The sequence below is a fragment of the Chaetura pelagica genome, unplaced genomic scaffold (genome assembly GCF_000747805.2).
Source record: "Chaetura pelagica isolate M959 unplaced genomic scaffold, ChaPel_1.0 scaffold477, whole genome shotgun sequence".
In the NCBI taxonomy this organism is placed as follows: Eukaryota; Metazoa; Chordata; class Aves; order Apodiformes; family Apodidae; genus Chaetura; species Chaetura pelagica.
The window spans coordinates 473,574-495,035 of record NW_009953956.1 but is presented as its reverse complement, the minus strand read 5'-3'; the positions used below and the strand labels follow the sequence as shown (position 1 = coordinate 495,035).

Below are 21,462 nucleotides of genomic sequence, written 5' to 3'. Positions count from 1 at the left end.
GTTCTTGCCCACCCAAGAAGGAAGAGAACTGAATAGCTGTGATGCTTTGCTAATATTAGATTTTGAACTTTTATGTTCTAGTAGGGAATTGTCTTATGCAGACAAAACAAATTCTCACCATATTATTTTACAGATGCATTATTGTAATTGTTTCTGTGTAGGAAGAAATGCACTTAATATGAAATGCATCTGGCTAATGGAAATTGCAGAAAATTAAATGAGCTACAAATCAGGAAGGGGAAATATTGCAGTAAGTTCATCTGCATATTGGAAGGGATGATAGAAAAGGCTGCTTTAGATGTCCAGAAATTATACAGTGACACAAATTTGCCCTCAGCATTTATTAAAATCACGTTGGGATTTATATTTACATGTGCTACCAAGCACAAGTATCAAGTAAATCAAGTAAATTGTTAAGGAAAGCAACATAAATGGCATCCCTACATATGATTTATGCAGTGGAATTAATTGATTTTATAGTTTAGGAATATTAATTATTGCAATTAATGCACTAGCATTTTTATATACCATTTTCTGACCTAAGCATGATTCTGAAAAATCTGTGTAGGCTGAAAGCCTTGGAAAAGTGCTCTTCACAACTTTGTTAAGGCTTCCCCAAAATCTTTGTGACTTGTGACTGAATTTCACTGAGGTGACCATTGTCACATGAGGCAGCTGAAACACTGGCTGCAACCAGCTGGTGCAACCAAAGACATTTTATTGTTACCCTCATGGTTCTCACATTTTGTTGATGGCTTCAGCTCCGTGCCAGAATTCACCTTAACTATCTGAAAAATACTTTTGCTGCAGTTCAGTGGACATAATTATCAAAACTGTCAGCAGTCACATCACATGGATGGGTACAATGTATACAATGAGGATTCTGGATACTCTTCTAATGTATGAATTTTGAAAACTGTCAAATGTGAGGTGTGGAGTGAATTTTGCTGTCATCGAGGGAGCAGACTGAATAAAGATGAACAGTGAAGTATGGAGGCATAAGGCTGCTCCACATTACACTGGGTGACAGAAAAAGGCAGAAATCTAGTCTCAGGTTCAGGGCACGATGAAAATTTTTGGGTTTGTGATGTGTTTTTGGGGAGCTTTTTGTTAGTTTTCCCCTGGCCCTTCCCTCAACCTCCTGCACTGGATTCTTGGCGAGCAGGGCAGAAGTGTCAGATCAATATGTCACAGAGTTAGGCTGGATTTAAATGCAGATAAATGATGGGACAAACAGCAGACTCAGCCCCCCAGATCCAAGCAGGAGAGTCACCAGGGCATGTCAGGCAATGCAGCAGAGGTGTGCAGACACGTTCTGCCCCATTGGAGCTGGGTCTCTACCAATACTGGGTCATTTCATAACTCGGTGGGCCCTCAAATTGCAGCAAGGAGTGTGTTTTCCAGTTGAGCTCCACCGAGCTGGGATGCTGCAGAAAGCAACCCTGATGTGTGAGACAGCCCCTACAGTGTGGCTTTTTCTCTGCAACCATCACAAAAAGCCATTTTGGTGGAAGACACTGGAGGCAGGTGACCCACTGGGGGCCATTCTGGAGAAAGGGAGAGGCTGCAGCATTGCCTTGTGAATCCAAACCATGTCATTCCCAGGCTGGGGAGCATGAGGAGTTGCTACACCAGTTCTGTGATAGGACCAGGTGGGGTGGAAACTGGGGAGAAAGGCAGCAGTGAGCAGAACAAAGCCTATTGTCTCACATGGTGTGTATCTATCACAGCTCTATTATTGACTCTTCATTTTAATTCTGAAGGATTTACTCAGGCAGTGGATTGTGTGCTGATGCAGTTGGCTGCAGCAAGCAAACTGAAGGAAGTCATAATTAGGTACATTTTATAAGTAAACATTGCATCCAAGGAATGCACATAGCCCCTGGGCAAATCACAGGGAGGGATTTGTTATGCCAGCCAGTGGCCAGAGGCTTACATGGTTCTGCTCTGCTAGCCAGCTTCTTTCCGGCTGACTCTCTCCACTCCAACTAGTTTTACTCTTGGTAAAAAGTAAATAGTTTAAACTGCCTGATGTAACAGAGCTCTTCTTGTGTCTTTGTGCCTGGGTTTTCCTGTCTCATCTTTTGCCCTTTGTTCAGAAGAAGATTAGAGGGACCTTGGGGGTGCATCTCTGATCGGGACCACATGGTAAATTTCAGGTTAATGTTAGTCTTTTAGTGTCTGAGAGATCAATTCCATCACAAACAACACCCACATGGTCATTTGCCTTATGTGGCACCTCCCCCGGGTCTGCTGTCATTTGCAGGGAGGCAAGTGGAGCTCTGCCAGGGCTCTGTAGGCTCCTCTGGAGACATGGCAGGCACTGTGTGTTGCACTGCTGCTGTTCCTGGAGCAGCAGGAGGGGGACACATTGCCTCCTTAGTGTCCTGGTCCCCAGTGGGCATCTCACCAGGCACTGCTGATGCTTCTTGTGGCAGCTGAGGTGTGAGCATGTGCACTGAGTCTGAGAGCACACCAGGACCCCCTGGTGGTTCCAGCTGCACCAGAACGTGGCAGAGAACCCCAATACCAGGTGAAGCTGGAAGAAGCTCTACCCGAGCTCACTGGTCAGACCCCCTAATAAGTGTGATGCTGTGGAGTGTTTGCATCAGTGAGGTTTAGTTCCTTCATGATGGCTTTTACTGCTTTCTCACTTCATCAGTACCATCCAAATGGGACTCAACTGTTCTCCAGTGATTGTTGTTTGGAGGCTGCAACACGATGTCATGTGGGTTTGAGAGTCAGAGGTCCTAAAGGTCACATCTGCCACTTTCCTCTGAACACAGTGCTTCTTGCAGAACAGTCCAAATCATTAATCTGCAGATAAAAAAGAGGAGCACTTGGGTGATGTGAAGAAAACTTTGTGCAATTTGGCTGGAAGAGGATGTCAGTACTTATTTAGCTTCTTAGGGGATGGAACGTATGGTTTTGCCTTGGAACAGTTTGTTTTGGGAAGCTTTAGTCATGATTTAGGTTACAGAGCACTAGTTTAGTTCAAGACATCGTGGTCATTAGTAGGTCACACATCTGCTTTAGCTCCTGAAGTTCTGGCAAGAAGCTCAGATATACTGCAGAGACCTCTTTTCCCTAACTGTCTGATTCCAGAGACAAGGGAGGAACGGAGGAATAGATGCTCAGCTGCTGGAAATCACAGAACTTTTACAGGAATCAATAGGTCACTTGAGTTTAGGACAGCAGAGGAGCTGTGCTGTGATTAGTTCCATTGCAAAATCATTTCATTCTCTTCAGTGAACTTTTTGCAGCTAATGATTATGATTATTTTAGACCTGCAAGTAGCATGGCAGGCTGATTTACATGAATTTACAGATAAAAAATTTAACATATGCCTTCCATTTTTAGAGTACTAGTTTGCTCTCCCAGACACTGACAGTTCATTTTGATTTTCTTTCTGCAGTTTTTGTTCCTAGGCTTTTCCTCCTACATAATTTATCATTTGACCACTTGATCTCTCTCTGCCTCACTCAATATCCCTTCATCTCTCATTTTTCCTAGTAGCCAGTTTGTCTATTGTGTGAAACATTTGCTAAAAAGTCATTTCATTGTGTCTTTAAATGTACCTTGAAAATAGCAAAAGTCTTTCTGCTAGAGATGATGTTCTCCTGGGAGGAAAGATAACTCAGACATTTCAAGTGCAGAAAGCTGGAAGGTGGAGACAAACTCTGCACCACTTTCCTGCTTGCTGTGATCAAATCCTGGGTTGTTGGGGGTTGTTGATTTTTTACATAAGTACCACATAGACTATTTCTCTGGTGGTAGATAAAAGGGGAATCTCCATGAGGAGAAGGAATACAATAAACATTTGTATGTAGTGAAATCTTTGGAAATCTGAGATGTGTCTCTTCTCTTGCATGTACTTTGTTGGACTGAGGGAGAGCTGATTCCAAGGGTCACTTATTGCAAAAACAAAATAGTATTTTCATCTCTTCTTTTTTGGCAGTACAAGAGGGAGACTCTGAAGACAATGAAGTATGTGGAGCTTGTTATTGTGGCAGACAATCGGGAGGTAAGAGACTTCACAGCTGTGGGAAGCACGGGGGGGAAACGTGTAGCTCAGTTCAGCTCCCACACTATTGCCAGTCATGGGCTTCAGACAGGGACACGGTGGCTTTCAGAAGTGGGGCTTCTTCCCTCATTAGGGCTAAGCAATGGAAAGGACTACTAAGATGGGGCAGCTCTCATAAATGGTTCTTGCAATAAGGTATTTGAGTCTTAAATAACTGGGATATTTGGCAGTAATTTAAAAAAAAACAACAAAACAAAGCAAATACAAATTCACTGCCCAGGATCTCCTTGAGCCAGTTGAGTCCTTATGGTCTTCTCTGGCTCTGTCCTTGGTGGGACCAGCACTGTTTGGAAGACCCTGTAGGATCCTGCACTGCCTTTGAAGCAGTGCTTCACCATCACACTGTGGGAAGCACGACTCCCTTCCTGATGGTTTGCAAACAGAGCTGCAGAGCAAGTAGTCAGCACTGGCTGCAGGAAAGTTCCAAGGAACTGAGTGGCCACAAAAGATTTAAACTTTTGTTTGAATTATTTTCCTACTCACATTATTATTTTTGTCCCCTTGAACACTGCTAGTTGGGGAATGACAATCACCCCTGCAAGAGCCAGAACTGCTCCTAGAACAGCCTTTTCTTTCTCACAAGACATCAGTCCCTGAAAGATCCTCGTGTAAAATCTTTTCACGAGAACCAAATTTCTGCCCCATAGCCAGTGCTTATTCCAAGGCAGACCCTGATCCCATGAAGCCAACAGGAGTCTGCTGGTGGCCTTCAGTTGCACTGTGTAATCCCCAAACCTCACCTGGATGCTGGCAGAGTCACTGGCTGTTGGGGGGAAACCATGATATTTGTACTGCTGGTGCATTGACCTTTTATATTCCAAGTTTCAGAGACAAGGCAAGGATGTGGAAAAAATCAAGCAGAGGCTGATAGAAATTGCAAACTATGTTGATAAGGTAAGAACATCAGCATTACTTCCCTTTTTTCCAAACTTACTGCACTTCCTGAAGGGTGTTGCTGTGAAATCTGTGTTTCTTCTGCCAGTAAATCAAGAAAGCTTCTAAGCTTAAAAAGTTTGCTCTCTTGAAAAGAAGAAAAGCTTGTCACAGAGGTTTGTGAATAAGAATAACTCACTCATTTCTAGTATTTCCTTTCTTACCAGGATCTCTGTCCCCAGTATGCCCTCCCAGTGCACCCACCACGCTTAGATCAGCAGCTTTCCCAGCCTTTATCCACCCACCTTTTCCAAAAGCTGCTTTCCTGATACTTCAGTAGTTCAGATCAATGCTTCCCTCCAGCCACTAGTATCATCAAAGTAAAGTTCAACCTTTCTTTTCTCCTTCAACACACCAAGCTGTGAGCTCTGCTCTGAGCAGTGCTCAGTAGTGCATGAGCTGCACAGGGGGTGCATCTACCCAGGGAAGCACAATTCCAAAGGACTTGTAGAGTTTAGGAAGTTATTAACTCATCACATAGGGAGCAGCCCATAGGAAAAGGAGTATTTTGAGGAGGAATCTGAAGAGCACAGTCCTTTGTGGCAGTAGGGGGTGGTCTGATTGTAGGGCCTGAGAAGAGACAGTCAGTAAGGTATCTAGGCCAAGGAAGATGACAGAATGAAAAATATGCTGTGCTTAAGGAAGCAGAAGTTGATTACTGAGAGCAGTAAGACAGAGACATACATTGGATTTTTTTGTATTTGAAGTAAAAAAAAAACCCACAACAACAAACAACAACCCCCCCAAGAAAACCCCCAATAAATGTTAAGAGTCCTTTACAGTGTTGTTTGGTTGGGGTGGTTTTTTTGAACAAATTAAAGTTTACTTTTGTTGTGCTGTATGGCCAGAACAAATTAGGAGTCCAGCACTAATAACTGAGGGAGTCTTAATTTAGCTGAGAACTTATCAAGTGATACTTCAAGCACAGTAACTCAAGGAGAAGCATTCTTGATTAAAAACAAGCTGCTGAAGACACTTCCACCCCTTCCATAATTGCCTTGCTGACTTATTACTGGAGGCCAGGTGTTTATACGTTACCTGCCCAAAATTAATTTCACATGTTATAATATATTTATGCTTCATGCTTAATTTATGCTCAGCAAATGCCAGTGTTATCCAAGTGCCTGTCATGCATACAAACAAGACAGAGATCTAGTGCATGCTTTTCTCAGGCTGTCAGCCAAACCTGGGCTTGATCAATTCTTGAGTCCTTCTTCCCATTAGTCTCAGGTTAGAATTGTTATCTCTGCTCCATTGCTAATGCTGCTCTGGCTCCTCTCTTGGAGGGGATTTACCACTGGGATACGAGTGTATGTAGCCCACAGTGCTGAAATCACTTGTTTGTATCTGCTGTGAGCAAGATTTGATGAGACTGGATAAATTTTCAGCTCCTGTTTTGAGCCACAGCTGTAGTTCAGTGCAGCTGCCTCCACCTCTTGAGCTGCCTGGGTGCTCAGGATGGAGGGCAGCCACGGGGAGTCATCTGCCAGAGAAGGGAAACTCAGAAGTGAAGGATACGTGAAGGTAGTTGCAGAGTTTCATCTTGAAGGAAGGTGCCAGACGTGGGTGGGACACAGAGAAGCAGCTTGTCTCTGGATCTCTTCAGCTCCTGACAGGCATTTAGTCAGGTCAGAGCTGTTTTCTGGAAGTGGTGGAAATATTTTGCCTGATTCCTGTTGGGTGTTCCCTGTTGCTCTGCAGAAGAGACCATTTAAGCCTCTTTGAGAAAGGTTCCAATGCACATTATGCTTCTGCTGAACTGTTCTACACCAGTGTGCCCTAAAATTAGAGATGTGTTTCTGTTTTTCTTATCTCATTAGTTCTACAGGCCACTCAATATCCGAGTAGCCCTGGTTGGAGTGGAAGTTTGGAATGACATGGATAAGTGCTCTATTTCTCAAGACCCTTTCACCAGCCTCCACGAGTTTCTGGACTGGAGAAAACTGAAACTACTACCTCGTAAACCCCATGACAATGCACAGCTGATAAGGTGGGCTTGACACTACATTTGGCACCAGCCAGGATTTCAGTGATTTGGGAATAGCTGGACTGAATTCCTCCCCAGCTGCTGAGGTGGTGGGAGGAACATCTGTGCCCCTGAGGGCTTGGCTTTCTCCTCTGCAAGCATCAAATGTAAAAATGTTTTGCAGGATCCTTCAGCAGGTGCTTCAGATGCATTTCCTTCCACAGCTCTGCGGTAGCCCTGCTACTTGTAGGCTTTTCCTGAATACAGCTCATGTAGAAGTGTAGAAATGTATTCAGCTGGTCAATACTCAGGGTATGAACTTACAAGCAGTTTAAACTGGTCTCAGTCTAAGTTGTTACTGAAAAGGGCAGTTCTGCTCTCACCCCAAATACAGAGCTAAGGGGGCACCATGTGAAGCCTCTCTGTTAGTAGGAAAACCTCAAAAATTAAATCATGCACGTTTTTTTACCCTGCTACTGTTTTCTGGATTAAAGTAACTGAGTAAACATGCTCAGAGTAAAAACACTTAAAAAATAAGAGAAAAACCTTTTCCTTGAAGCTGGTACAATTTCTATCAAATATTAGTTCCTTGTACTGTAACAATAAATGTGCCTGACATATTAGTAATTATAAGGAGCTCTTTAATCATTGTGTAGATATTCTGATGTTGGCTGTGTCAGGACAGAGTGAGCCCTTCCAAACTGTCCCTCACAAGACATTTTATTACTCTCCATGTATGATAGTACTTGGGAAGGATTACATTCTGGGCTGTGTATGAGGACAAGTACCATGTAAACTTCCTAGTGCATTAAAAGAACCCTTCTTTAAACTAGAGACATTTTTATGTTTGTATTTCTGTTCCTGACTTAAGTCAGGGGAAAAAAGAAAGGAAGGGAGAGTCCTGTTACAGCAGTAAACCCAAAGGGTGGTGACCAGGTTGATCTTCTCTTAGTAGGGGTGCTGTCCTTGTCAGTTTGGCAAGTCAGCATGACCAATCTGAGCTTTCCATTGTTTTCAACCTGCAAATGCCTGGAGCTGACATGTTTGAAACTGTGTCTTTGTTTGAGACTGGCAGAGATACAAGCCTGAAAAGAACAGGGAGATATTTTGGCACCGAATGGTGAGTCTGTGATTCTTCTTCTCCTGCAGTGGGGTGTACTTCCAAGGAACTACCATTGGCATGGCTCCCATCATGAGCATGTGCACTGCAGAGCAGTCTGGAGGGGTCGTCATGGTAAGTGGCAAAAGCACAGGACTTGAAACTGGCCCAACTGGTGCCACACCACCTCAGGTTTTGTTGTACTCCATCCTGTCCCGGAGCATCAGCCCCGTTTGTGCCATTTTCAATCTCAGTATTATCAACATCTTCATTCATCATGCTTGGAAATGACAGTTTCCATAGTGACAAAAATCAAAATGCTGCATCAAAATATAGCTTGGCCTCTTTGCAAGAAAATCAACTGCTAATTACCATTAAATCAGGTGCTGGGGTGCTGTGAAGGAGGAAAGCCAGAAGATATATTTGTTATGCACTTGGGTATACTCATGTGATGGGCAACAAGAGTTTATCCTGAATCTTTTCTTATATTGATTTTATTCTATATTGACAAAGTTTCATGTGTGAGGCCTGGTTTTCCATCTTCGCAGCACAGTGGTTTGTTCCATTGCCAGACAAGGAGAAAAAAAAAATCAAGGGCAACATTTATTCTACTTCACCCTCTCTCAGAAAGCATTGTTGGTAATGGTGTTGGTAGATGCTAAACATAAGTCAATATCAGCTGATTTCTGGAAGCAGTTCTGGAATATTTTCTTTCAGAGTTTATTTATTTGTTTTTAATTTTTATCTGTTTAGTGCAAAAGGAGAGGAAATAATTTTTGTGTTAACTAAGCTTTGCAACAGAAGTACTTTAAATGAAATGAGATGTGGACTCACTGAGCCCACAGGCCACTAGCAGGCTCAGCTGGTGACCTCAAAGCTCAACTCCAGAGCAGAAAGCCAGGGAGCCCTAAAAACCTCTTAGATATTCTCTGAGGTCAACCTGCAGTTGCCTAAAGCCTTTGTGTTTCCTACAGCTTTGTCCTGGCTCCCAGCACCTTGGGTGATGTGGTGGTTTCCTCCAGTTCTGCTGGACACCTCAGCTGCAGATCTCTATGGAGATGAAGCAGGAGCTCAGGAGTACACAAGGTTCAGAGTTTGCATGGTCTCAGAGCTCCCAGGTCTTCAAAGCTTCATGGGAATAACCCAGAGCTGAGACCACAAATGTTTTGACCTCAAGATAGTCCACGTAACCCCAGAGATACTGCCCCTTGGAGCCCTTGTGTTTCCTTCCTTCTTAACTAACATGCAAGCTGAGGTTGGTCCAGGGTTCCTTTGTGGTCTCCTGCACAAGTAGGCAAGAAGCCAAGCTGGGGCCATGTGTGCATTTGTGAAAGATGATGTCTAAGTGGTTCAGGCCTGGAGGATTTATGAGGTGAGCAGGGAAGCTGAGGTGCAGGAAAAGAGCAGGAGAAAGTCATGTCAAAACTGTAGAAAAGACAGAGGCTTCAGTCTCTTGGAAGCCTTAGGAGCTGAGTCTCTACTCAGTGTTTGCTACAGCTTTTCATGTGGCTCCTGGGGGGTAGGTACCAAAGAAAAGGAGGAAAAGAGGGGGGGGGAAAGTTGTAGTCAGAGATGCCCTTAATGATAACTACTTTGTCCTTTTAATTTTTAACATAAGGCTTAAAATACACTACAGTGTGTTTTACTGCAAAGTCAGTCCTCTTCACTCTGGAAACTGTCATTTTAAACAGAAACAACAAAAAATATATTTCATTCCAGTAAGGAGAAGACATGAATTAGCATTTCTTTAAAGTGCTCTCAGGGCTCTGGCAGAGGAGAGACTGATTTATCTGTCCAGGAGAAACCTAGGGTCTGTGCATGACTCCAGGGCCAGGCTGCAGCTGCAGGGCAGTGTGATGCTTCCCAGGGATTCCCACCTCAGTGAACTGAAGCTTTAGAGGTGCAAATCAACTCATGGCTTGCACAGCATAACTGGCAACACCTTCCAGCCCTTCCAGGAAACCCTCAAAAAGGAGCCAAAAGCAAAACCAGCAAACACCCCCAAACCCAAATGGGCAGCTACCCAACCTCCCCCTCCAGTTAACAAAGGCTGATTCATAGAATCCCAGACTGATTTGAATTGAAAGGGACCTTAAAGATCATCCAGTCCCACCCCCTGCACAGGCAGGGACACCTCCCACCAGCCCAGGTTGCTCCAAGCCCCATCCAACCTGCCCTTCAACACTGCCAGGGATGGGGCAGCCACAGCTTCCCTGGGCAACCTGAACCAAAGTCTCACCACCCTCACAGTGAAGAATTTCTTCCTCATATCTAATGTAAAACTATCCTCTTTCAACTTTAAGCCTTTCCACCCTCGTGTCATCCCTCCCTCCCCTTGCCCAAAGTCCCTCCCCAGCTTTTCTGAAGCCCCTTCAGGCACTGGAAGGTGCTCTAAGGTCTCCCTGGAGCCTTCTCTCCCCCAGGCTGAACACCCCAACTCCCTCAGCCTGTCTCCAGAGCAGAGCTGCTCCAGCCCTTGGATCATCTCTGGGGCCTCCTCTAGACCCACTCCAACAGCTCCATGTTGTTGTATTGGGGATCCCAGAACTGGACTCAGCACTTCATGAGGTTCTTACCAGAGCAGAGTAGAAGGAGAGGATCAAGTATATCCAAATAGGTCTTGATGTATACCCATAAACACAGAAGAAGGAGGCTCTGAATTTGGAAGATGTGCACTTGGAAGACTGAATCACTGCTGAGCAGGGATGCCACAGGGCTCAAAGGTCTCAACACTGTGCAACTGAATATTTGGCCAACTTTGTAAGCCAGACAACTTCTTACCCATCTCACCCCTAACACTTAGTATGAAAAAGCTCCCACACTCTCCAAACTGTTCTGAGAGAGGGGACAATGGAGAGATTGGATAAGAAATCACATTTGAATACAAAAACTGGAGTCATCCTTGTGTGATCTGATTTTCCTGACTGGTTTTGCAGTTACTCAGATCTGCTGTTTGATCTAAATTCCCCTGTCTTGTCTCCCTGGGAACCTGCTCCTCTCTACTTTTTTATAGGGCTGCATTGTCTCAGTGGTAGGTGACACCTTGTCCTTTACTAATTTTAAAAGAAATTCAGAGTGGGGAGAACAGATGTCTGAGTGTGAGGAGCTTCTGGTGTACTGAGAGCATTATCATTTTATTTTACTGTGAGGGTTCTGCTGTACTGTAGAAAGATCAAAGGAAAGCTGATGTTAAAGTAGGCCTTTGACACCTGATTCAGTCCTGATTCTTCTCTTTCAAGAGTTTGTCTGCTAAATTCCTGGATTTAAAAGGGAAATATTGCTGCCTTGCTGTAATGTAACCCAGTGTTCCCACCCATGCCAAACTTCTGTTGACTTCAGGAGGATGTTGAGTTAAATGGCAGGGGTGGAACTGGGGCTCTTACATTTCAGTGAATTGCTGACATGAAATAAAAGTTTGATTTGGGAAGCTTATTCCTGCAGCTGAGTGCAGCAGCATGGACAGTACCAGAGCTGGGGTGTTTGCCTGTTCTAGCTGTAGGTGCCAGTATTTTATTATTCTGATATGATCTGGGTCTCAGGGGATTGAAGCAGAGTTCAGCTGAAAGCAGCTGCATGTTTTGTGCAACAGCTTATAATGTCTTAACAGGAGATGGCTGCTTGTTCAGTGGTTGTGAAACTGTTTGGTAATTACTTTTACTGCACAAGTTAACTTTAGAAGACCCTGGTGGAATAAATCAAAGTCACATTGCTATTCATTTATTTAGTCCTTGTGATACTTAAATGGTCTCAGTATCAAATGGGACATGTCACTGTTTGTTTTGGTAATCTTCATTTATGCTGTCTTCAAATAACCTCTTTTGCTGAGACATCACATTCCTTGTTTTAAAAACCCTCTCTAGAAACTGATAAAATTACATTCCAAGTGGATCTGAGCAAGTAATGAGAACCTCATGGGCTGTAATAATTGTTTGCCTATTCAAGACCCAAATTGCATTTCAGATCATTTATTACTCTAGTTTTGGAGTGGACTGTGTGAATTATTATTTTTTCTTTTTTTCTTTTTAATTGCCAGCTTGAGAGGTATTCAAATCAATATAATCTCTGTTGAGTAAGAGAGACTGACAAAATGAAGAAGAACTGAGCTCAGTTTGTTGCCTGTCTGGGTAGCCCAAAGCCTCCAGGAGCTTGTATCTTGACCCCATAGCCCTAATTTCAAGGCATCACTCCAGTGTGCTGCCAGTAAATTAGCTGGAATCATATCATTGTTTCCTTCATCTTCAGCCCTGGATTGTTTTCCAGCTGAGTGAGAGGTTCTGCTCTTTTTATGACATGAGGTTTGATTACATTGAATTTTCTAAATATTTCATATATTGCTAGGGGTGCAAAGGTACATCAACCTGAGTGTGCCTAGGATCTAGATGAGACATCTCCAGAGTTAGGCATTGTGCAGGAGTGCTTATTTTCTTGATTATTACAGATTATTTTGCTGCATAGGTTTACTTTTGTTTTACTAGGGCTGGCTGTACCTCTTCTTTCAGCAAACAGGCATCTTAGGATATCCCTGCACACAAACTGGCTGCCGTGTTAGCCACCAGATTTTAAAATTCAGGACAGACTAAAAAGGGACCCTTGGTTAAAAGAGAAAATTCTTCTGAGTTTATTCCAAATGCAGGAGTAGTTTCTTGTTTTCAGCATGTCTGTATTCTCTTTTTGATTACGTTTTCTCTTTGAGAAATGGTTTACTAGAAATATTAGCACAGACAGATGAAAGAAGAAATAAATCTGCCCCAAGTCATGTGCTGAGGGCTTTGTTACCATACAGCTCATGTTTTAGACAGTTTTACCTTCCATTTCTATTTTTTTCTTGTCTGGAGGTTGGCTTAGATGATACTGGATGAGCTATTTAAACTGAATATATCCATATATGCTTTTAGAGCAGGCAGCTGTACATAGTAATTCCATTTACTGACTGATAAGTAGTGGATCATGCATTTGTATTCCATGCTTATGCATTTAGGGAGAGCTTTCATGTGAGTGCAGTGGAATTTTTTTACCCCTCAAGGAAAATGATGGATGTGGAAAGGTCTCTTACTTGTGGTTAAGCCAAAACATCAGTCAGATCAGCAGCTTGTAATCAGATCATGCAGTGAATTTCTCAGAAACTATTATCTCAAACATTGGCATTTAAGTCAGGATTTGTGTTAATATTCCAGTTTTGACACTTGCAACATGTAGAATATTCAAAGATGTTACCAAGAGGCCATCAAAGACGTTGACTCAGTTTGTCCTTTCACTTTAAAAAGCAAGTTTTCAAAGGTATTTACTTTTTCTTACAAAGCTTGTGAAATCTTGCATTTTCTGATCTTAAACATTCTGAAGAACAAACCAAGTGAAGTTTCTTGCTGCATTTGAAGTTTGCCTCCTTTTCCCTCCTCCCTCATTCAGAAACAATGACCCTTTCCAACGCTCCCCATCCGGGTGACTTGTCTGCCACTGCCACATGGTGGGAGTTTGGGGATTTATTGAGCAGGGAATTTCAAGCCTTAAATAAAGAGGTGGCCCAGACATTCAAAGGTGCCCAACTGTCTCCAATGCTTCATGTGCTGAGGGAACTGTGTGTCCAGGACAGACAGACTGTCCTGACATTCCCATCTGCACTTGGTACATGTCGATGAATTTAAAATTGTGTCCATTTACAGCTGGTAAATTTATAAAACATTTCAAATGACAGCCAGTGGGACTTTAGAAGGGGAATGTGTATTTTGTATTGGTTTTACGTGTTGACTTGACTAGTTCTTTTGGTGTGTTTTTTTCCAAGGATCACTCGGAAAACCCTCTTGGTGCAGCAGTCACCCTGGCTCACGAACTGGGCCACAATTTTGGAATGAATCATGACACGTTGGAGAGGGGCTGTAACTGCAAAGCATCTACTGATAAAGGGGGATGCATCATGAACCCGTCCACTGGGTGAGTGTGACTTTACAGATTGAGTGGGAAATTTTCAGCTTCCCTTTGTGCCTCAGGAACTTTTTACAGGAAAAAAGACAAACCTGTCCAATCTCCTCGCAGTTATCCCCTTTGAGCTGCAAGAATTAAATCTGTTGTCAGAGCACGACAAGGACCATTGTACCTTTCTGTTTTGTGTGACCAGTGTGAGAGACAAAAATGCCATAAGCAACTGGTCAATTTAAAGAAAAAAATAAACCAAACCAAAACTGCATTTGCAAGTGTTGAATCAAAACTTCATCTTCTCTCATTTTGCCTCAGTCATAGTAGGAAATGAGCAACGTCCCAAAGCCAAGACTGAGATGAATTTGTAGGAAATAAAGCAGTGCAGGAAATCTATTTTTAGACCCTCTGTGAAATCTTTTCTGATGCAGGGGAGGTTTTTAGTTTTTCACAAGCTTTTGCATTTCACCCCTGGTTCTAAGTGTGTAGCAGTGTCAGCTTGGGAGCGAATCAAGTCTGTGAGGTTCCCGGGGTCAGGGCTGCTCAGTGGCCAGAGGGAGATCTTCCAAGAAAAGACATGAGACATTGCAGGAAATAAAGCCAATGAACTCGTGGTCATCTCCCTGAGTCAGTGCTGAAGGGTTGTTGTGTTGGTGACACAGGCACCGTGTCACTGGAGAAGTCTGGTGTTGGTGAAGGCACAAATAAAGAAGTACAGGCACCATGAGCAAGGGAAGGAGGTTCAGCTTGTTTCTCTGTATTCTAAGTTACAGTTAGAAACTGAATGATATAATGAGTGAGTTCTCCATGTCCATATGCAGATGTGAGTGGAGAGGATTAAAATAAAGTAAGAGAGATTAGATTTTCCAAAGCTTTCTGATAGTAAGAGATGTGCTGGACTGGACTGCTGGCAGGAATGTTGCTGCCTGTGACTGGAAGCTGGTAAGAACCAGTAGGAAAAATATCTGCCAGCAGCTTCCTGTAGGTACAGCTGGATTTTCCTTAGGGTAAGGGGATGGTCTGGATGATCTTATGCTGTCTCCAACCTTCTCTGGGTGTGCTTCAACCTCATCTGACGCTTAAAAATTTCTTCTGGGAATTGTAATCTGCTTGACCTCTGCCTCTCTCAGAGACAGCATGTTTCTGGGAAAGAGGGAGAGTGATCTGGGAGAGGCCAGGGAGTGTTGGGCAGGATTGCTCCCTGCTGGTCAGCCTAACAGCAGCCTTGGCCTTTCTTCAAAGAGATGCTGTCACCCTCCTTCCAGGCAGAAAAATGGGATTCTGGCCAGAGACCAAGCACAGCAAGTTAAGAGACAAACAAAGGCGAGTTGTGTGTGTGGGAGAGAATGATTTCTAAAGTTTGGAAAAGAAAAATAGCCTGGCCCCTCTGAAACAATAGGTAGTAAATATCTGCATGGAATTGCATTCTGCAGCACGTCAGGGCTCGTGGGCACACTGTGAAATGAGCTGACCTTGGAAACAGGGCTGTGAGGTGAGGTGATGCCATAGCTGGTCAGCAGTGGGCAGACAGGGCTGGGCTCCTGCTCCTGAAAGGTGTGGGCAAGATTTAGTCATCTCAGCTGGGACACTGGCTGGGCATCCAGTTGCTCCACTCTTGGAAATCGGTGCAGGAGGAGATGCCCTCAGGACAGGAGTTTCCAGGACACTTTCTGACCTCATCCTGTGAGATTAGAAAGATCTTCCCTGGTTCTGCTTTCTGCACCTGGATCATTTGGGTATATCTGAAGCTGTTCTCTGGGCTGCTCGAGTCCAGGAACTTGGCTCTGGGTTGTCTCAGGGCAGGGTCAGACCAAGGTGCACCTCAGCTTGGTAATGCTCTCTTTGGGCTTTTACCAAACTTTATGTACAACTTGAGCCTGAGGAAGAGTTGTAGGATTCACCAAGGTGAGTAGGCTGTTTTGTTTGCAGTGATTATTGATTTATAAATGGAAATTGTAACATCAGGTTTAGAGCCTTAGGCTTTCCCCTTCATGCTGTGCTGTCAATCTGTGATTTCAGGAGAATACTTTAAGCCTGAAGCCAAACTGCATTTCACCAGTTGAAAATTAACATTTTGAATATCTACCCAACATCTGACCAATAGTAATATTCCTCTGAGCACCATTATTCAAGGCACACTGGAGAGTTTTCAGCTCTGGGAGTGGGTCTCCATTAAGGGAAGGCCAAATGAATATCCCCTACCTGGAAAGCATTCTTAGAATAAGAAAAACATGAAAACAAAGAGCATCCCAGGGAAGCCACAGAGAGAGACAGCCTGCTCTCTTAGAATTCTCATTGGGACTCACTCTGCTCTTCTAATTTCTGTTGGTTTAAGGTAGATTTAACAAGTGCAAGGCAAAAAAAAATTGAGTTATTTGGGCCGAAGCTGGTGTAAAAAGTACAAGCCCATGAGAAGTCCTTACCTGATAACTAAAAAGAATAGGAAATATCTGGGTTATAACAGAAAGGACTCTGTGAACTGAACTTTGGAGTAATTTGTGTGGTTGTGCAGTAAAGGAAAGGATTCAAGGCTTTTTACTTTGAGGCTTTTTACTTAAAAGTGATTTCATTAATTATTGCCATTTCTTTCAGTTCTTATGTTTCAGTCTTTGAAGAGGTCTTGGAAATTACTTCTTGGTGGAATAAAAATCTCTAGGGATCAGTGTGGAATTTAAACTCTCTTGGATCTGTCTTTTAATGAGCTTCCTATAGCTTTTACTCTTAAAAGATACCAGCAAGATGTGTACCATTTGTGTGAGCCACAAGTGCCTTTTGCCAAAGACCCACTGCTTTAGCAAAATACATTTTGTAAAACATGGAATTAAGCATATAAACCCCTAAAATTATGGCATTCCAGGCCTTTTAGAGATCTGATTATCTGCTGTGGGAATCATAGAAATCCCATTGGAGAAGCTTGGAAGGTTGCTATAAAAATAGTATCAATAAGGAAATATTTAATAGTAACACTTTGTTGCCTTTATTATGCATATCTTTTAATGATATTCCTGCAGTTCTTTTAGGTTGTTTTGAACATGGACAGTTACAAGTGATAAAGAAGGATATAAGGAACCTTAATGAGGTTTGCAAATCTTTTTACTGATACCACAGTGTCTGATAACTAAGGGACTAGGCTGAGCCAGCAAGGCCATTGCAGCATTCCACTTGTTTTCCAAATATCTCCCTGAAGTTTCCACTCTTAGGAGTGAAAATACTCTTCCTGACAACTAGAGAAATACAGCCCTGGTGAAACCCAAGGCATTAGTCTAGATTTATATCCCTGCAACTACAAACAGCCTCTAGCACAAACTGGAGCAAAATGATGCCAATTAGCAGTGCTTGTTCAGTTCATAATTTGGGAGCTGGGCTTTTTATGTGCTCCTTCACCAAAATGGAACACAGGCATCTCCCTGGGCATTGAAATCAGGTGAGTTCCCCCCACGTAGTTGAAAGCTTGAGAGTTCATATCTGTTTGAAACTTCTTGCCAGCCTTAAGAGAGGCAAAATGTTGATAGTTAGCCCTCAAGGGTCCCTTCACCCACATGTCTGTGTCCTTGCCAATAGCATGCTCTTCTGCTTTATATATGGGCCATTCACACAAGTAGTCATCAGGGAAATCAATCATACTATAAACATGTTCTTTCTTCCCTCTGACAGAAAGTAGTCCTTGATTCCTTCCCAATTTTCCCCCTAGCTTGGCTGTTAATGGGCACCCAGGAATCCACCAAGGACAGCTCGTTTTGCCAAGCTCATTCCCATGCTGACCCTGCTGTGGTCTCCATCTCCTTGTGGAGCCCTGTGACTTGCTGTGGTGAAAGCTTCATCCCCTGTCCTCTCTCACAAGTGTGTTGCTCTTGCCAGGATCATTAGCCATGGCTAATTAAAATGCCAGGCAGGCTCCTAGGGTAGAGCCATTTTTTTCATCTCTCTTTGCACTTCCATGGGCAGAAGCAGGTTTTGACTGTGCTGATAGACAAGGGGATGATGGGGAAAGGGAAGCTTTGCAGTCCATCCTCCAATCCCCTTCACACCTGCCTATGGGAGTGACAGAGATTTTTCTCCAGGTTTGTCCTACTGCCCACATGTCATTTCTTTTCCTATCCATGGAAGAGGTGAGATGAAATACCTCACATTGCACCCACACCAGGAAATGCAGGGTTGGGTAGAGAAACTGGCCTGTGGATCTAAACCCCAGCCTGATTTGCCCCTGTGCTGCAGTTGTTTTCTACCTCTGGTGAACTGGAATAGTGTTTTGTGGGGCTACATGATAATCCAAAGAGTGGGAATCATCCGAGTTAAAAACAAGGCATTTTTTGTGAGCAGAAGGATGTGTACTCATGAGGGTTGTTTAGTGATCTGACAGTTCAGGTGATCCCAATGCAACTGGAGTAACTGTGAGCAGCAGGATTGGGTTGGGGTGAGGAGATGCTCAGCAGCTTCTCCTGCCTTCACCAGCGAGGGCAGCACCTGGGGAGCAGCACCTGATCATTCAAGTCTGGTACACAACTTCTGTCCTTTGATGGTGCTGAAGGTCTGCTCTTCCCTCGTGTATCAGCCATTACCATTAGTGAGATTTAGGGCTGCACATCAAAAGAGGGCTGGTAGCACTGGTGCTGGTTTCATAATGAACTCATGCATATTTGCATGATAGATGGGTGGCTGGTGTCTCGTGTTGCTCCATCAGTTTGGATCTCAAAGGCTTTTGTGGGGAGCCTTGTTAGTTTGTCATCTGCTCTTGTTTGATTTTTGTTCTTAAACAGCCATACGAAAAATTATATTTAACTACATTATAAAGAAGTGGTTACATAAATAAAACATAGTTGAAAACTACTAAGACAAGCTAGGAAAGTTCTAATCATATGTATCACTTGCTGGAATAAGTTTTGCTTTCAATCATATTTCTTCTTTTTGAAAAAAGATCTTAAGGAGGCAGGATATAAGGTCACCTTGGCTTTGGTTATTCAACCTCTGAGCTGGAGTCTGCAGAGCAGGGCACTGAAAACAAATGCCCTCCAGGGATTTCCAACACCTCAGCAGACAGTCAGGTATGCCATGAAAACAACATCTTGGCTTTGGTACCAAACCCACTTGAAGTAAAAACCACTTATTCCAGCAATTCACAAGGTGACAAATTAATAAATACTTATTTGAAGGCAAAAGAGGACAGAGGTCAGAATCACAGTGTGGGAAAGGACACTTTAATTTACTGACCAGTTTTATTCTTCCTAGACATCTCACAGCATCTTGTAGCTGCAGGGCTGTTGAACATTAGATAACCAACCCATCATTAGTTAGCACACTATTGCCTGACCCCTCTGTTCTCAGCTGGGCAGACCTCACTTTGCATTTTTCAGTCTGGCAGCTTAGAGACATTGAACTGTGGAGTCAGCAGAACTATCTGGAATTACCTCTGGTCCAATTTGAAGGAAATGAAATTATCTTTAAGATGTAAACAGTTTCTAATTAAACTCTGGAGCTGTTTATGTTTCCAAACCAGTCTGAGCTGAGCTTTCCACAGACTTTCTCATTGTCTTTTTCTTTTTTTAATAAAGTTGATATACTGATGCAATAAATTGCTTGTGACAGTTAGGTCTGTTGTGCCAGCAGTGCAACTGCTTAAAAAAAATATATACTTAGGCAATATATCCCTATTCCTGAGTAATTTAGCACACTGCAGTCTGGTCCTTCCTTTAGTAGGAAACAGCCACGAGATTACAGAAGAGATTTATGTCAGTCCCTTAACTCTGAGTAGCCCCATGTCTGCAGTGCATTTGACATTCCTCTTTGTTAATAATTTCCATACATTGTAGATATATTTAATTGCAGAAAATAAGAGCTGCGTTGAAGAATTAGTGGAGTCCTTTGGAATAGGTTGCAGGTTTCCCAGTACTTTGCAGGAGTGGGTCACTGGTGACAATGAGCACACGGGTCTTGAAAAAGAAAAGAAAAGATTTTGCTTTTTGTTTTAGTTTAGGCTTTCACATTTCAGTAGCTGTGCCATGAGAAATGAAAATATTTGGCTTTTCTGGTGTATTTTAGAGGAGAACTCCTACAGATTTACAGCCTGCATTTTCTGTAAGTGAAGCTGACAAGGGGAGAGGTTGCTTCTCAAATGAAACACGTTTTACTTCTGGGGTGATTATTTATAGCAGATACTTAAGGACAAGTTGTATTTGCTACTATGTGCTGTGTCCAGACTGGGGACAATTTTGCTGGCTGGGATGCTGGTGTGGGAGAGCTCAGCTGTATTTTGTCTTGTCAGTGTAATATCCAGAGAAAATACAGCTCTGGCAGGGACATTTTTCTCCTGCTATTGCCATGACCCACGAGAACAAATCATGTAAGGACGTTTCCCTTTATCTTTGCTTTCTCTTTCATCACAAAACCACTTTTCAACCTGCAGGGGTAAATCTGTAGTGTTGTGAGCTGAGAGTGAAGCACAGTGTCCAGTTTTAATTGGTGTTAATGAATTCCCCATTCCTAGGGTATAAACAGACACGTACCTTAAAGGGCATATTCTTCAGGTCGCATGAGTGTCCCTTTTGGATCCTGTGTTGCAGGCCCTGGAGCACTTTAAGGAATTGCTGTTGACTTGGAAGGCTGAATCACTGTAATTAAAGGATGCCTACAGCTGCATTTGCCACAGTTGTCATGGGAATCACAGAGACTTTTGTGCCTGGGATAGATGACTAAAATGTTTAAAATTCAGAGAGGGGAGATGTCCATTTTACCCCAACAATTGCTTCCTGCAAAGTCATTCTTCTTCTTTCCTGCTGTCAAAGCCTGTCACAAAGTCCCTGACACATTTACTGGGGGATTCTTGTGCAGAAATGTAGGTAGGCTCCATTTCAGCTTTTTAAAACTGAATGGCACAGCCCCAGGGGTGAGATGAAGATAAGCAAGAACCTATTTTAGTGTAAAGTCACTGAAAATAAAGAGGTGAAATAATAACATTGGTGTCCTAGAGATCCTTTCTGGCTTCTTCTGGCTTAGCGTGAAAATTGGTTTCATATTTGTCATTGAAGTTCTCCTGGCAGCCAACCAGCACTAGATGTGAAATCCAGGCTCTCTCCAAGTTAATAGGAGGGCTCCTACAGACTTCAATGAGGCCAGAATTTCATCAGGATGCCTAAGGATTCCTTTAGATTTCCCAGGAGCCTTTCATTCCTGTGAGTAAAAGTTTTAATTTGCTCACCTAAGGATCCCTAGGTCTTAGATCATAGCTGGATCCATTTTGTTCTCACAACTTGAAATAATTATTAAATGCAACATTGAGACTAATGAGTTTATTTTCTTTCTTCAAGTTCTGTGAGAGAGAAAAAGGAAGACAGAGAAAAATGATTCATTGTTATTTTATATTTAGGATTATTATTTAAAAAAAAAAAAATCCACATCTGTTGGTCTGAGGTGATTTATGTGATGTGGGGAAAAGATGGATTTTTTCTCAGAGTTGAAGTTGCAGTGTGCTCAGCA

General features: G+C 43.0%; 1 protein-coding gene across 1 annotated transcript in view; it reads left to right on the top strand.

The window, feature by feature from the left end:
- The window catches only part of ADAM12 (ADAM metallopeptidase domain 12), a 179,249-nt gene that overhangs the window by 116,201 nt on the left and 41,586 nt on the right, over positions 1 to 21,462 (top strand). The window contains exons 7-11 of the mRNA XM_010001877.1: positions 3,959 to 4,024; positions 4,907 to 4,978; positions 6,838 to 7,007; positions 8,133 to 8,217; positions 13,862 to 14,010. Of these exons, the coding sequence (XP_010000179.1) occupies positions 3,959 to 4,024; positions 4,907 to 4,978; positions 6,838 to 7,007; positions 8,133 to 8,217; positions 13,862 to 14,010 (542 nt within the window). The remainder of the gene's footprint in view (positions 1 to 3,958; positions 4,025 to 4,906; positions 4,979 to 6,837; positions 7,008 to 8,132; positions 8,218 to 13,861; positions 14,011 to 21,462) is intronic.